The following is a 17,661-nucleotide window of genomic DNA, read 5'->3' as shown; positions in this document are numbered from 1 at the left end:
AATTCTGAAGTGTTTTCAAGTCGTATTTGTATTTATTTTTCGTAGTAAAATAGTTTTTTTACCTACTATAGCTACACATTCCATTAGTCAAGTGCCATCGAACGAGTATTTTAAATTAGTTAAGTACCCCTCGACCTTTTCCCGTGCAAACCATCTGAAACATTTTTTGTATCCACATTCCACACTCCTGCCCCGCCACAAGTTATAAAAATATGCTTAAGTATAAAAATATGTTACTGTTCGCAATAAATTATTCCATTAACGAGAGCAAGCGGAACCACACTCTGCACAACCCTGCGTTACCTATTAGAAAATGGCATTGAAATCGATCTCGGCTGTTAAAAGGCAGAGAAGTGAAAACTGGTTGGAGGAAGATAAAGTTAGTAGTGATACACCTAAAATTGGACAAAGGTAAGGAAACATTCTTAGACTTCCTAAACTAACGCATGCTTATCTAATTTTTATTTTTTATCATGATACATACCTATAGTAACAAATATTTATATGTGTTTTTGGTACTTCAAATAAGGTTCAGTGTAGAGAGAGATATGTAATCTCAACAATCAATTAGTAAAAAAGTACAATCTAATCAAAGTTAATTTATTATACTGATGTTGATGAAACTACTATCAATTGTTTATGATACACAAATTGTTATTTGGATGTAATTAAAACATAATAATATCTTATTTTCAATCTAGATCTACAATGGCAGTGCAAGTGCAGCACTGCAAATATCTGAAACAGAAATTGCATGCAGAAAGGAACTCCACAAGATGCAGATGGCCAATGAAAGGCAAAAGTCAAAAAATTTATTTTACTTCTTAAAAGAAGTGTTAAAATGTAAACTGGATTATTGTAAAAAAAAATTGATTGAATTGTACAGCGTTTTTTATTATGTATTTACTAAATAAATAAACTTCTTTATTGTCATCATAAGGAATACAATATTTCAGGCATTAATAACAGAAAAAAAATATGACAACAGTGGGCAGCAGGCTCAGCGTGTACCGCAAGGCATAGCCTAGTGGAGCTGGTTTTCAGCCTGTCCCGGTGGGCCATGCGCCCGTTCAGAGGTGCCCATCTGCTGGTTTACAACATTAAGAATTTAATAATACAAACAAACAAAAATAAAATACAACTAGTAGCAGCCTAATATAGATAATTAAAAAAAAGAAAAGTTGGTTACTTTAAAATAAAAAAGAGCACATTAGCTTTATATTCAAAAAATAGATTAATTATAAGTTTATTTGTCTACACAATAATTTTTGCTTAAATTTTATTTTAAATAGCTGTACAGATACTACTACTCATTAAAATGTCTCATAATAAAAGTTTGTAAAACAGCATTAGCATTAATGCTACCCCTAGGAACTTCTCCAGACACTTCACTTTCACTGTTATTTTCCATGCTGCTCTCTACCTGCATATCTCCATGGTCAACTGCAATATTGTGAAGTACAGCTAAAGCAACTATTGTGGTCTTCACATTTGGTAAGTTGCAGGTCATGCCAAATAGAAGGCATTGAAAGCGTTGCTTCCATACTCCAAAGCAACGTTCTACAGTATTTCTTGTAGCAATATGTGCTACATTATATTTTCGCTTACATTACGCTTCCGAAAGTCTAAGTCGTCCAAAGAAAACGGATCACTCCTTGTTCTGTATACTTTTCTTCGACGCGTACTATTTTCTAGTTGTTCAATCACTTCAATGCTGTTTATAGCTTGCATTATTTTATAAAATCAGCAAAAATTATTTGATTACAAAATAACATTGACAAACAATTGGTGTGTCAAATGTCAGATTTTTAGTAATCAGCTGTTACGAGTTCGTCCATCTTGTATTTTATTCTTATAGTACTGTTATAGTAGGGTCCTGGCCTCCATAACTTTATGATAGGTTTATAGAACTCTTTGTCGTTATAATGCTGTTATGAATACAATTTTTTACCAATCTTCTTATAGCAAGCTTATAGAACACTTTAGGCGTTCTATAACTTTTTATGAATAAGACCGTTAATAGTTAAGAGTTACGAGTGAATAACTTAACATTCACTAACTGTTGGTATCGTCGTTGTGTAAAATAAGTCGTGTTTCACCAAAGTTTAGTTTTGTCTAATTTTCTTTCAATATCCTGTCATATTTTTGTTGATAATATATTAAGTTAAGCTTATGCGCTGCTCAGATTAAAGAAATTGTTAAAAATGGATACCTTAAGGTAAATCTTTTGTCGCTAATTAAACAAACGGAAAACGAAGGCATGTAACATGACCTCAAATTAAAACCTCTCAGCAGTCACTGAGACCCTAAATGTGTTTTGTTTATTACAGGTTTTATTTTGTGACCTGGAATGTGGCTACTAAGTCTCCAGGTCAAGACTTGAATTCCTTATTGGATTTTCCATCACAATTTAATAGAAATAAACCTTTACCAGATTTCTATGTTATTGGGTTTGTATATTTACCTGTAAAACTTACCTGATAATTAAATATCTCTCCCTTGATGTATTTTTAAAGTTTCTTAAAGTTGTTGTTAGAGATTGGCCGTAAATGTTATAATTAAAACTCTTTTTACATTATTATATTCTTCTTTTTGACAATTCTTTTTTCGATCTGTAAAATAGTCAAAATTTAATATGTGAAAAAAAATATATACAGTCTGAATTGTATTGTAAGGACGAAAAAAGTGTTTGATTTTAGTTAATTCAACAGTTGTATATTGCCTATCTGATTTTGCACACTTTGACAGATTTTTTGCGTTAAAATTGTACACATTTTGAATAATAAATGCTTTTTAGTCTACAAGAGGTCAAATCGGCTCCTCAGAACATGGTAATGGACAGTTTGTTCACTGACCCATGGACATCTACCTTTAATAAGATACTATGTAGACAAGGCTTCATCATTGCAAAGACAGTAAGGCTGCAAGGCATCTTACTGATAGTGTATACACAGCTGAAACATGTTACACATCTTCGGGATATTGAAGCTCAATATACTAAAACTGGATTTGGAGGCCTATGGGTGAGCTTATCTAACTTTTATTTAATTTTTTTAGTTAGGTTCTCAAAAATTGTATATTTCAATATTGAATTGGCAACTAAAACTACGGAATATATATTAATCTGAAATTTGAATAACTGGTGGATTAATCCCTCATAGAATGGTATAAAAAGATTGAAATGTTTCTTATAGTGATTTTTATATAGTACTAGCTGTCACCCGCGACTCTGTCCGCGCGGAATTAAGAAAGCATAATAAGTAGCCGATGTGTTCTTCCAGACTATGTTCTATGTATGAGCCAAATTTTATCAAGATCCATTGAGCCGTTTCGGAGATACCTTCAAACAAACATACATCCATCCATACTTATAATATAAGTAAGATTTATTTCAGGGGAACAAAGGTGCGGTTAGTGTGAGGTTCAATATCTATGGTTGTTCAGTGTGCCTTGTAAATTGTCACCTTACAGCACATGAACATTTACACCATCATCGTGTTACTGATTACAACACAATAGTAAATAACCACACATACCATGTCACGGAAACTACCCATATTTTGTACCATGAGTGAGTACATTTTGCAATAAAATTATATCTTTCGTAATCCATAGACTAAAGGTAAACTGTTTGTATGACTTTGTTAATCTACTTTTAGCTATAACAAAAATTTTGAATTAAAATTATATGATATAATGATAAGGTTACATATTTCATTTGCATGCAATAAGATATTGTGGGACCACTTTAATAACTAAGTATTGTAACGGTTTTTACAGTGCCTAATCTGAATATCAAATATTAATAAGCGTAGAATAACTTAATGTCGTAACTTTATTAATTTTAACACTTATTATAAGTATTTGTAATTTTTAAATGAACTAACCACATTCATTTCTATGTAGTGCTAGTGATAATTAGCTTAATATTTTTAGCTATGTGTTCTTCATTGGAGATTTGAACTGTCGTCTTGATCATCCGTCTGGTGAAAGCCCTTCAGCTGAAGAAATTGCTGCCCAGTTACAAGAGGTAGAAAAAGATAAATATGCATCACTGCTCAAATATGACCAGTTGTATGCTTCCCAGGAATTAGATGAAGCATTCGTTGAGTTAACGGAACCTGAGATTAGGTTCCCACCTACCTACAAGTATATATTGGGCACAGATGATTATGATCTCAAGTAAGTTAATTTGCTTATAACAACTTACTTCTTACTAAATATTACAAATGTGAAAGAAAGTTTGTATGTATGGATGTATGGGTGATTTTACCGAGCAACTCTATTATGGATGAATGTGGAGGAATTAAAAAAAAAGATAGATTACAGTCTAGATAGCACATAAGTTAGTAATGTATCTGTATAAATAATACAGCACCTACTTTTCCTAAAAATCGAGAAAAATGGGTAATACTTTTGAAAAAGATGAGAATACATATTTCTCATGTATTTCGAATCATGGTTTTCCATTTTACATAAATTGACATTGCTGTTTTCCTATTTAAATTCTACGTAGAATTATATAATGTGACTAAACGCAATCATATTCCGTCAGCAATACCTCTGATGTAACCTCTGAAAAGAGCACTAAAGATGAAACAATTTGTTGAACTTGAATGTTAAAATTGCTGCTAATTGGCCGAGAAACACTTTGGTTTGAATTTAGCTTGGCTCCAACCTTTATTCAGTGAATTAATAATTTTTTTTATTGGACTTGAGTGTAACAACATTTTTAAAATTACCTAAGACATTCTGATGATTTAGAGAGATGGTTTGAGAGTGTAAGATAGGAGAGAGATTCTTTTCTTAGTGTATTATAAACTGTCAAACATATTCCATCCAAATTACTAGTACTATACAAAATTCATCTTTTATTTAAGGAGAAAACCATCATGGACGGACAGGATACTGTACAAAGTTGTACCAAATAATTACGAGAACATAACTCTGAGAGCGGATTGCTTAAGTTACAATGACCTACCACATTACACAGTTAGTGACCATAAACCCGTGGTAGCAGTTTATACCATCAAGGTCAGTTTTACTTTTTTAATTTAAATTGCATGTAAGTTGAGTATTGTTTAGGAAAATTACTAATATTAGTGGTAAGCCTTTACTGGACTGTATATTACATAGCGTTTATGTGTTGATGTTCCGACTAATGAACTCTAATTATACGGGATAAGTTTTGATAATTGTCCTTGTGACATATTTATTTTCGTGTTCCTAAATGTGACATGTTTGTGACTATTTTTACATTTTGATTTCACTTTTTTGTGAACAATTTATTCGTCTTGAATCTTGATTATTTGTTAAATCGGCTTGGTTTTATTATGACAGCTATAATAACTCCGCATCGTAAATATATCGTAGTGTGCACGTAATAACGAAGCCAAGGCCCACATCGTGCTAGAGATTTAATTAAATGAGGAGGTTATATAAGCTATTGCGTTGCTATGTTATTGCAAAATAACATACTTTTGTTGGTTATATTTCTATTTTTTTCCAACTACTAATTTAGTGAGGCGAAGAATGTTTTAATATACGCTTAAGGTGAATATACACTAGAGCATTTTCTCAAGCATTTCTATGTAATGTAACGTTATTACGAATGGTATAATATAGGTAAAAGCATAGTTTCCAAAGCATGTCTGGTTCGTGAAAGAGTGATACACTAGAACATATCATGGAGCTGCTTGTTGTTTTGTTACAAGTAAATGTTCTAGTCTATATCCACCTTTATGATGATTGGCGGCAACAAATTTTTTATTTTTTCTCATCCGAATTTTCAGTATTATCATTCATTAACTTCTACGGTTTTCGTCTTTGATAAAAAAAATTATTTAGTAAAAAAACACTCTTACATTAGCTTTTATAACAATTATGTAGTAGGTGCATAAATAGAGACATTTTTGGTTGCAAAAATGCAATAAAATGCATATCATCTCAGTTTCGAGGCAGTGAATTCACAAGATCTTGTCTATAAAAACAGTTGTAACACACGCATCTCATTACGGAAATATCCTTAAGTGAGTTTATACCAGGACTAACGATTCATGTCAAACAAGTTGAACCTAATTTTATCTTACTACAGTTTAGTAGTAGTAGTTAGTAGTAGTTTACCAGTAATACACTGCACATATGCATGCCTCTTGAGCACATTAATGCATCTTTAGTTTGCTATCATGCATCAGCTGTAAGTAAAAATCCAAAACCATTAAACCGATACAAAAATGTATGTAGTCGCTTTAAACTAACATGCACGCTAGGTTCAGAGGCTCCTCACTCGCTCCCTGCTGGCTGATGTCCCGAGAGCAGCACGCTCTATGATCAGAATGCGGACCGCTCTCGTCAAGCCTTCGGATACCTCTAAAGACGAGGCGGGCACTAGCACTCCTGATGTCCCTGAAGGTGAAGAAATAGAAGAAGTATGTGATAACGTAGATGGCGTCTTCGTCTCAGATGAGGTAAGTTCGCATGAGCTTTTTGGTTTGCCGTTCGGCCTAGATAGATCACCTTCGTTATACCAAAGGTTGGAATGAAAAGAGTATCATGGGGATAGTTGGTAGATGTTAATATCGACGCTGGAAAGCGTAAACGCTGTAACCCCGAAAGTATGAACTTTACAGGAGAGCCAAAAAATCATAACTCGTGAGCTGATACGCCTACAAGCATGCGGTATTTAGCAATGTTGTGTAGTTTGTGCTAACCTATAATAAAATCATTATCGTTTGATAATGGTTGAAATTATTAACGTGTGAAAAACATATTCGCGATTTCAAGGGTTACAGCGTTTATGCTTTCCAGCGTCGATATAGTTAAATCGAGTTAGTATTAGAACCATCTATGCCTTTTGTATGTTTTGTTGCATTTTTGGTATGCATTGGCTTGATGTATAAAGTTTTTCTTGTATTGTTTGTATACTATTTAATGAATATATCGTAACGTGTTGCAATTAAAATTTTATTAATTTCATTCGTCAACATTAACATCTGTTTTAATCATAACTCCATATGTTAATATTTATAAAATTCATAAATTAGACACTTCCCATTTTAAAGTTTAGCAGTTTAATGTTTACGAAACCCTGCCTTACAGACCTCTTAATACAACGACGTATATTTGATTCTTAAAGTGACTACAATAAAATTTATTATCGTACTGTATTTAATACGTAACACATGTGTTGTATTAGTTTAAATCGTTTAATGTAACTGGCTGATGTTATTGTTGTGATATTCCTGTCTTTATAGCGTGTTGCAGGGTTTCATTATTGTCCTCATTACGATCTGCATTGTCTATGTATATTATGTATATATGTACTATGTATATTGTCTATGTATATAGGACTTTCTATTTAATTTAATTTACTCGACTAACCCAAATAGAAGGATTAAGTGCGTATTTATGTTCAATTCATTATGATGTCCTGATAACTTAACGACTTAACTGATTTTGAAGCGTGAGGTTTTATTATGTTTGTAATAATTTTCGTTTTGGATTAATCGTGCAATGAACAGTCAGTCAATTTGAAGTCCATGACATGAAGCTGTTTATTAAAATGTTTTTTGAAACGAAGTTCCTTATCGCGCGCTGTTAAAGGGGGCTAGACGGAAAAAATTCTTACGAAAAGTTGTCACGACACTTTTTGCTATAGTAAGCTATTGTAAGCTGTGCGGCGTCGCATGTTTCTCTGTCTGTCTCTCTCTCTCTCTCTCTTATAGAAAGCAAGCCAGATATTTTCATTTCTATTTCGCATTGAACAGTGTGGTGTCGCGACTTAAAAAAAAAATTATTACAATTCCTTCACTAATTAATCGAAAGGAACTTCGTTCCATCCGGGTATCCCTTGACACCTCTCAAGTTTTTTTTCTTTCCTTTTATAGTATGTAATTATGTTATTATATGTATTAAACACAATTAAAGTAAAAATATAATATCAAAATAAATACACGTAGAAGATAATCTTTGTTATCATGTCACTATCGTTTAATATCCGATATTGGAAATCAAAAAAATTTGATTGCACAATGATTGCAAATACATCAAAATGTATCTTAAAACTTATCAAATTAGCTAGTTTTTTGTTAATACGTGATGTGGTTATGATTATATTCGTCTGGATAATTGTTGGGAATGTAAAATTTTATTGGTTTCAATAGTGTAACATGTTTTTCCCTCGTATCGACCAAACAAAGTGATAATCGTTCCGATAAACCGGTGTTAAGTGTAAGATAATAGTTATTGAGTTGTACCGCTAATATTTTGTATAATAAATGGTTCTTTTCATTTACAATTTTATAAGTTTACAAACATATTTTTACTATAAAATTCACTTCATACAAAAATATCAAAATATCTGAAATTGCTTAATTTCCTTGGTTTTTATATTAAGGAATAAAATGGTAATAAATAGGTAGACAATAAATCTACTATCGTAATTTCGATTATGAGCAATAATACTTGAGCATAATCTTATTTATTGAATGACTTTTATCAAAGTTGTGACATATCTTAAAGTCTATGCTGGCAACACTTTTGTATCCATTTTTCATGTGGGTTCGGAATATCACGGGATATACTCCACGAAATACAATTTAAGGTATCGGTGGGATATATTGGGATGGGTGGACAGAGCACACTCCTACTGGAGCGTTCTTCCACCAGCAGTGGTAGCTTACAATAAGCAGCCGTTAAGATTGTATCTTGTAATACATTTAATTAAACGAATTTTTTTGATACCGGAAAAATTATATCTAATAATAATGACAGATGGATTTATTTTTTTTGTAAATATAAACATTGTTCATACATATTCTTAGTTTTGTGTAATAGTGAAGGGAAAGTATCGCACCTTGCACCTAAAATGTGTGTAACGCGAAATACCGAAAGTTTAACACCATTACGGAAATACGCAGAAATCAACAAAAGATTACCTTATCCCATTTCCCTGCTTATCGATCGTGAGCATTTTATCTTTTAACAAATTACTATAGTTCTTTGAAATAGCGATTCTATGAACTTATCGGACATTTGAAATCAAAAGGCAAACAAATGATTTCGTTTTAGAGCTACCTAATATTGAATGATAAATACTGAAATATATACACTTTGTTCAACCAATCCAACATTCCAACCAAGTATTCGACTGACTACTCTACCAAGTACTCAACCGACATCTCGATAGATTAATTAGTCGACCAACGCATCAACCAATTAGTCAACCAGCTGCGCAAAAACACTATCCAATTGCATGAACTTTGTTATACATTGCGTCGTTATATTGTTGCAGGTGATGGCAAATTATACAGAGAAGACGGTGGAATTCGCACCCGTTGTGAGGATCTGGTACATCGGGGACGCGGACTTTAGGACGCAGTGCACGTTGTCACCCGACGTTGAAATAAACCCTAATGATTGGATCGGCATTTACGATGTAAGTCAAACGACTGCTAGTTTATTTAGCCATTCGGACTGCATACTTGCGTATGATATTTGAAGACAAGATTTGATACATTAAGTAATTAATTGATCACTAATGGGAGCTTTAGTGTAGATTTAACAACTCTGTCCGGAAATTAAACTTTATAAACAAAGGCTAAATTATATTTCATTAAAATGAGAAGAAAATAAATATCCTGGGTTCTTATATTCTATATAAGAAAGAACTCATCAACTTTTATTCTAGTTTTATAAGTTTTAACCACAGACAACTATATTAAGGCTATATAAGCGTACAAATCTAATATTTATTACTTTATTTTAGTTAATATTTGCTTATTGTGAGTTAATTGGATCGTTCTAGTTTTGCTAATATCGAGGTCAAGGTTGAGATGCGTTAAGTAAAGCGTGTTAGTGGTGCATTGATTTAATGTACTATGAGCTGATTTGTACCCTTTATTGATAAATCGACCCGGCGTAAATATAACTCTTTTCGTTGTAAAAGATCTCTTATGAAGTGTAACTCTTTTCATCAAATGGGTCAAGTTATTCAATATTTGAATATCTAGTCGTAAAAATGTACCACCTTTCGTTTACACAGTTCTAGAGACAGCTATATTTTTCTTGGTTTCTCTTTAAACCGAGTTTCTTGTTAATGGAGGTCGTACATCGGGACCATACAATGTCTTTCGCTTATAGAGTTTACTCGCTTATCCATGTTCGTCTGTATTTCTTTACATCACGGCCAATTGAGTGGATTGATTTCTATTTTGGACCCTAAAAATTATTCCTTTTAATATTCTACGCTCTAAACTTGTACGCATTTTAAAATAGGTTGTTTATAAAACTGGCATAAATTATCTTTTTGGGTTATCATAATCCCATAGTATAGATACAAATTAACCGGAAATGTGCGATAAATTTGGTAGTTTTTCTTATTTTTATCAATTTTGATAAGTGATAACTATAATTCAACTAATAAATATTAGAACTATTTTTACAAATCGGAAATGACAGAATAACATGACATGGAATATTTCGGATTTCATGTTAAAATCGATAGCCAGACTTTTATTTATTTACTCTATTAGATAAAAAGAGATTAAAGAAAAAAGATAAGCTTATCGTTGATGACACTAGTAATTTATAAAAAAAACTATCTGAATATAAAATTTGATCAAAATCGGTCTTTCCACTATCATGCGGCTAGTTTATTAGCGGAATACTGGTCTTAGATCAGTCATCGAGAAAGTCATATTATAGAAGAATTGATAATGTCCGAATTTCTACTCTAAGCGATAAAATCTTCAAGCATTTTGTTCGTTTTATTATTCCAGGCGGATTTCCAAAATCTAGACGACTACATAGCGTACGAATACCTCGCGAAAGTATCATTACCACTTTCTGATTCATCTGGGAGTGGACAGGCGCGCACCATCACGCTCAGCTTCCCCGTGGGAAGTGGTGTACGCACGCCTGGTTTCTACAGGTTCATATACTTCAGCCAGCCCAATAGCGAAGTCAGGAGTGTCTTAGGTAAGTCTTGTCTAGTTTAAGGCCCTTCGTACAAAAAACGTAAAACTGCGAAAGCGATTTTAGTCGCTAAGAGACTTACGTATTACAGTTTCATAGATGTTCGTATACAGCACGCGTCTTCGACATTTCTATCTGTCATCACCAAAAACAGTCGCTCGCAACCTGTTTGTCGAGATCGTTGGGAGAAAAGTTGCTGCAATTTTTAAGATGGCGTAGCAAATCTATACAATTGGCATGTAGTAGCTATACCTCTACTGACCAAATAGACAACTTGCAACGATTTTCGCGACGCAGCTATATAATATGAGTTTCGAAGATATACGTTGTCTTGTGTACGAAGGGTCTAAAGGTGAATTTTCATTACCCAAACACTTACAAATACTTTGTGACGATGTTATTGTTATGCTTCTCAACAAACAAAGAGCGTAATATGTTTTTAAACTGGTGCTTTATAATAGAAAATCTTGGTTTAAGTTATTTACAGTTTTAATTTTATTAAGAAACAAATTTTGGTAGTTTTGTAAGGAATTTTTGGTAATGATGGATGTGTCAAATAATGTAACCTTCAAACTTAGTGTGGGTTTCGACTTGGCACTTGTATACATATTATACATATTGTTGTCTTTTTTTTTTCAAAGGTAATATAAAGTATGACCATATGTATTAAATACTAGTGTCAATACTGTGGAGCTTATTTACAATAGCAATTATAAACTTTAATACGTTGTAACACAGCCGTTTATCCACTTTAGGTATATCAGATCCTTTCGAAGTGTGCAGCAAAGAAGATGCTCTGGTTACAATAGACCCTTGCGAGCAGGCGTCCACCAGCACGGGTCATGGAAAGCCGAGTACCGCCACCTCCGACTTGTTCACCGACTTCACCGGCCTCGATGTCACCAAGCTGTCGCGACACTTCGCCAATGACCTCAACATCGACTGACTAAAGACTTATCTTCCCAGCTCACCTGTCGCTAGGAAGAAACGAGAACAATAAAAAGGTATTTTTAAGTGTAAATGTCACTTATAGTGACCCCTGTATAGTTGAGACATTTTTTTTAAATCATCATCATCATCATCATCTTCTTCTTCTTCATCAATCCGTGTCAGTCATTATTGGACATATGTCTTGTTGAATATTGAGTACATACAATTTTTTATCTGTTAAATTAGTTTTAGAGTCACTAAATTCATTAATATGACAATCTAACTACCGCATTTTGAGTGGTCAATAAGGGTCACTTTTTCGTGTATTATTAGATGTTAACTAAATCAAAACTTAGGGGGACCACTTAACAACTCTGTGTGGCAATAAGTGCTATTGATGTTTTGATAGTTGATTCCTTATTTTTAGCAGGTACATTTTTTATAGCACTAAACTATAGCCTTAAGATTAAAAATTGTGTGCATTTGGTATTTTATATAAAATAATATTATAACATAAGTAAAAATCAGTAAACATTTCATAGAATTAAAGTTAATAAGTTTGTTAAAAATGTTTCAGTACCAGGAGACTGCACAGATGCAGAAGGATTTGGAAGTTACAGCCAGTACTTCTCAGTTTTCTACATCTTCAGAACACTCAAATGAATATAATATTGATAGCCCATATTTGACCATGGTAATTTAATTAATAATGATACTTATGGGTTGATTAAATATTAATTGTTTATTATTTATTATTAATTGTTTGAATATGCCAAATTCATTATTTCTGTGGATAAATAAAATTGATTAATTTTCTGTTAACATTATAGAAATTTGTCGGAGGTCTTAGCCATTGTTGGAATATTATAATGTGATTAAGATTGTAAGCACATTGAAAGCTCTAAAATAGAATATTTTGTTTTTCAGAAAATTTCAAAAAGCAAAGGCATATTAAAGTACCTGGATTTGAAAAAAGTTGCTGAACTAACACCCAGAAAACAAAAACTGTACAAAAGATGCAGAAAAAACTTAAATGAAATCTTGAGACTTAGAAGAAAATTTAAAAAAGTAAAAAATTGCAACAGGGATGTTTTAAGTACTTTGCACAATGATACAGCAGTCAACAATATAATAAAAAGCAAACTGAGCAGTCCTTTTTATTTATTGTTACAAAGCCAATTACAAAATGTGCCCAGAAAGTTAACTGGCCGCAGATGGACACTAGACGACAAAGTTTTAGCCTTAAGCTTGTATAAAAAGTCTAGTGCATGCTATAGGTTATTAAGTCGACTATTTTGTTTGCCTAGTGTAAGTTCACTAAAGGCATTATTGAATAAAATTCCTATGATGTGCGGAATTAACAATCAAGTGATTGAGACAATTAAAGATATAACAAGACAGAGGTCAGTCAGTGACAATTTGTGTGTTGTGTCTTTTGACGAAATGTCAATAAGAAAAAATCTGAATTATAACACTAAACTTGACCAATTAGATGGCTACCAAGATCATGGTGCACAAGGTCGAACACAAGAAATCGCAAGCCATGCCCTAACTTTTATGGCTATTGGCATAAGAAAAGCCTGGAAACAGCCTATAGCTTTCTATTTTTCAGGAGACTGCGTCACAGCTGACAGATTAGCTGTTCTTATTAAGGAGGTGAGCCTTTTGTTTCTTATAATTATTCATTTAACTTAGCCTTAAACTTATTATATTAAAGCCTTTTCAGTAGTCTTTTTTCTTTATATAATATCCCTCATCTTTACGTAACTGTTGGCATAGGCCTCCTCTAGCTCTTTCCAATAAGCTCGGTTTAGAGCAGCTGTCCTCCAGTAACAACCAGCAGCAAGCTTCAGGTCGTCTGACCATCTTAGGTGTCAGGTGCCCTAAGGTACCAGTTCGTAACTATTTGGCTCCTTTTCTCTGGGCCATGTAACCAGCCCAGGCCATCTCCACTTCTGCTGGTCAATTACCTTTAAAATACCTTAGGCTTTTGTTGTTAATCTAATGTTCTTACTGTTTATTCTATTCAACTTATGCAGACCGAGCATGCTGCGTTCCATTCCCACCTGAAAGGATCTAAGTTTATCCCTAATATTTTTTGAGAGAGATCATGGTTCACACCCATATGTCAGACAGCAAAAAAAAATCTTAGCCTTAAACTACTTACCTATAATTGATTGTAAAAACATCTTTAAGGGTAACTAAAATAAATTTGAATTTTCAGGTACTGAGCACTTGTTTTGGTGCTGGATTGGAAGTCATTGGCATTGTGTGTGATTTGGATCGTGTCAATTTACGGGCCATAAATTTATTAGGATCGTCGCGAGATCGGCCATTCTTTCACCATGAGGGACATGAAATTGTCACCATCTTAGATCCACCCCACTTGCTAAAATGTTTTAGAAACAATTTCTTAAAACATAATGTACAATATGTACAAGATGTACAAATAGAAGGTCAACGAAGAATAGGTTTGTATCGCTTATTCCTCTGGTGTGAATTATTTCAATAATTATTAAATGTTTTGGTTCATCATAGTAAAAATATTGTAAGTCAGTTCATTGTACCATTTTATTGAAGTTCCTCTAGAATCGATTTTACTTCAATATTCCAAATCATCAGTTTTGCTACTTGGTCCTACAATAATTACAGGATTATTATATATTTATTTTGAACCTTTTTACCTTGGAGAATATTGATTATATATTAAAAGTTAAAAAAAAAGTACACCTACCATTGATATTCATTTCTCTGTTAATACCTGTATTTATAAAAATAAAGAACATTCATTGATTTATAATTACAGGAGTAGCTAAATGGAGCCACATTGAAGAATTTTTTAAAATAGATAAGAAGAACCCTAACTTCGTTTTTGCACCAGCATTGACCCAGCAACACCTTCAGCCCAATGGTAAACAAAAGATGAAAGTTCGGCTTGCTGCTCAAGTTTTGAGTCATTCTGTTGCAGCAGGATTATTTGCTAAAGTAGCTCAAAGTAAGTTTCAACATAATAATTATGTTGTCATTTTTCTAGCCTTTGTATCCGACTGTGCCACGACCCATAAGGAGAGACTTGTTTTGCTCACGAGTATGTGAATATAATTTCTATCCATTGTTTTTGTGTACTTTCTTAGGCTAAACAGGTAAACTGATATTGACAAGAGATATTTAAAAATCTGCAGCTAATCTTGCCATAGGTAGATAAAATTAAATACTGTAATTTGGAATAAAAACTAAAACTAAGAAAGATTTGTTGATTATATTATATCCCTATACCTAGGGTATTTCGGGATACTAATTGTGAAATCCTGGGATTTTCGAGATTTGAAATCAAACAAAATTCTATACATGTAATAGAAAGTATGCATACTTTCTTTCTTCATGCAGCAGCCTATTGTTAAAAAAAAAAGAAGCAGACATTGGCTTGTTGCTGCTATGTTTACATGAATAAAGAACTATCAATATCTAATACCTAGTAGTTGTTATTTTTGAGCTAAGTAAGTATGATAAATAATATTCCTATTAACATTAAGATGTTTTTTTTTTAACTTTCAGATGAATTACCACAAGATGCCGTTGCGACAGCGATGCTCATTTCAAATCTAGACAAATTGTTCGACGCCATGAACGGTGATACACCGGACAAAAAAAATGGGAAAACATTTTTAACTAACATGTCCTCAACAAGCCCTCATCTAGATTTTTTTAATAAGATGAGAGTTTTGTTCACGGAAATGAAGTTTTTAGGGGCAAGAAGTAAGCCCCCCTCACAAGATGGCTGGTTGAGGACGTTGAACGCAATCGAGCGTATATTTAAAAATTTAAAAAAATATAATGTCAACACATTATGTGTCCGAAGGCTTAATCAAGATCCTCTCGAAAACTGTTTCGGGTGCATTAGGAGCAACTGTGGTAGTAATCCGAACCCCACTTCAGTTCAATTCATAGCAGCATTGAAAACTAGCATAGTAACAAATTTAATTAATAATAATAAAAACAGAAACTGCCTGGATGATGACAACCAGGTGTTAAATAACTTTAAACTGTTTATTCGTAAAGGATGTGAAGAATCAAAAAAAGATGCAAACTCTTCTACACATTTTTCAGTGGAAAATGATATTAGAGGTGTAGAAGAGCTAGATATACCTCAGTGTTCTGGAGAAATGCAAGCATGTGCATATGTGTGCGGCTTTATTGCAAAAAAAATAGAAAATAATTGCGAGCAATGTAAAAAAGTTATGCTTGCTGATCCGAACACTGAGGTATGTCATTTATTCACATCTTTTAGGGAATATGATGATGCAAAATGCAATTTAAAATACATCCAGCCCAGTTTCTGTAAAATGGTTGAAAATGCTGCAAATGTAATAAACAATTACTTAAAAGAAAATGCGCATAAAAAGCAAATAAAGTATAATTTAATAGAAAAATGCGATAATCTAAATAAAGATTGGCTGAAGGGGTGTGACGATCATTGGGAAATGAATTTCAAAACAATATTAGACAGTACAGTTGCAATATGCCTGAAACGGTTTTGCGCAATCAAAAATCGAGAATTTGTTGAGGAAGCCTCAAAAAAATCTTTAATAAGAAAAATAAATATATTAAAAAATGTTTAAAAGTCTTGTTTCATTTGGTATCGCTTATTATAAATGTGCAGAAACCGGAAACGAAAATTGTATGATTTAATCAATTCCGGAATTTTAATAGGCGTAAGTAACAATTAATTAAATGTACCATTTAATTGATCGTCTTTTACGCTTAATGAAATGGTATCGAATATAAAAATAGAATGAAAACTATTCAAATATCCCGCGTTATCAAAAGTTACTGATGGCATAGACGGCAGCGCTAGTGTGCTTCTGTGTAAGCATTTTTGAAGTATGAAGTTGACGTTCTTCCCTTTAGGGTATTTGTGTTCTGTGGTAGGTACCATTTTGAAATTTAAAAAGACCGTCCGTTTTACCGTAACTTAGATTACCAGTTACAAAAAATTTAAATATATGTCTTAGGGTTTTTTTTGTTTGAACACACTTAAAACATAATATTGTTTGTAGATTTTGTTATTTAATCATCAAATATATATATATATATTACTAAAATTTATATGATAAAATGTTTAGTAATACAATTGTAGCTTTTGTGGCGACATCTGTTGTGATTTTGTGCTTACTAACTTAACTTAAGTTTTCAGATACAATTAATAGATGGAGCCGCTCTCTTTTGATAAATGTCAAATGTATGGAAGTGTACCCCCCTTGGTCGGGATACACTCGCTCAGGCGGGCACACGCCGTCTTCCATAGATAAAATACTAATATATGGTACAGATATGTCACTCCTTGTATATTTTTAAGAGGCAAAATATGCAAGTTTTGTCTACTGTCCTAGAGATGGCATTACTTAAATGGCTGAAAATTGCATACCATCAAATAGATGGCTCTAGAACCTATGTATTTATCATTGGTTATACAGTCAGCTTCATAAATATAGTGGCAGTCAAGATATCCAAATATATAGGAACACCTAAGGTGATCAATTATATAAGTACAACCAAAGTTATCAAATTAATTGAAGCATCCACTCTGCTCAAAAACACCGGAGCGTTCACATCGTCATATATATGAGTACATTCAAAGTGCCCATAATTATAGTTACAGACATAGCGTCAATAGTAACGAAGCATCGAAAGTATGCAAAAATATCGTAACATTAGACAAAATTGAACTCTATCTCTATTCACTTAAGATACACTTTG

General features: G+C 32.8%; 1 protein-coding gene across 2 annotated transcripts; it reads left to right on the top strand.

The window, feature by feature from the left end:
- Positions 1-2,134: 2,134 nt before the first annotated feature.
- LOC123723211 (inositol polyphosphate 5-phosphatase K-like) lies at positions 2,135-12,376 on the top strand. Of its 2 annotated transcripts, XM_045685778.1 has the most exons (10): positions 2,135-2,218; positions 2,331-2,450; positions 2,798-3,023; positions 3,396-3,571; positions 3,937-4,182; positions 4,881-5,034; positions 6,270-6,467; positions 9,293-9,436; positions 10,779-10,977; positions 11,730-12,376. In XM_045685778.1, exons 1-10 carry the CDS (start codon positions 2,205-2,207, stop codon positions 11,918-11,920), a joined length of 1,668 nt encoding a protein of 555 aa, XP_045541734.1. In that variant the 5' UTR covers positions 2,135-2,204; the 3' UTR covers positions 11,921-12,376. The 2 variants fall into 2 exon arrangements, with proteins under 2 accessions (XP_045541734.1, XP_045541735.1); XM_045685779.1 differs by lacking the exon at positions 6,270-6,467 and having other exon boundaries at positions 2,136-2,218.
- Positions 12,377-17,661: the final 5,285 nt, after the last annotated feature.

The sequence above is a fragment of the Papilio machaon genome, chromosome W (assembly GCF_912999745.1).
Source record: "Papilio machaon chromosome W, ilPapMach1.1, whole genome shotgun sequence".
In the NCBI taxonomy this organism is placed as follows: domain Eukaryota; kingdom Metazoa; phylum Arthropoda; class Insecta; order Lepidoptera; family Papilionidae; genus Papilio; species Papilio machaon.
Note: the sequence above shows the minus strand (reverse complement) of the source record. Positions and strands in the feature narration are given on the sequence as shown.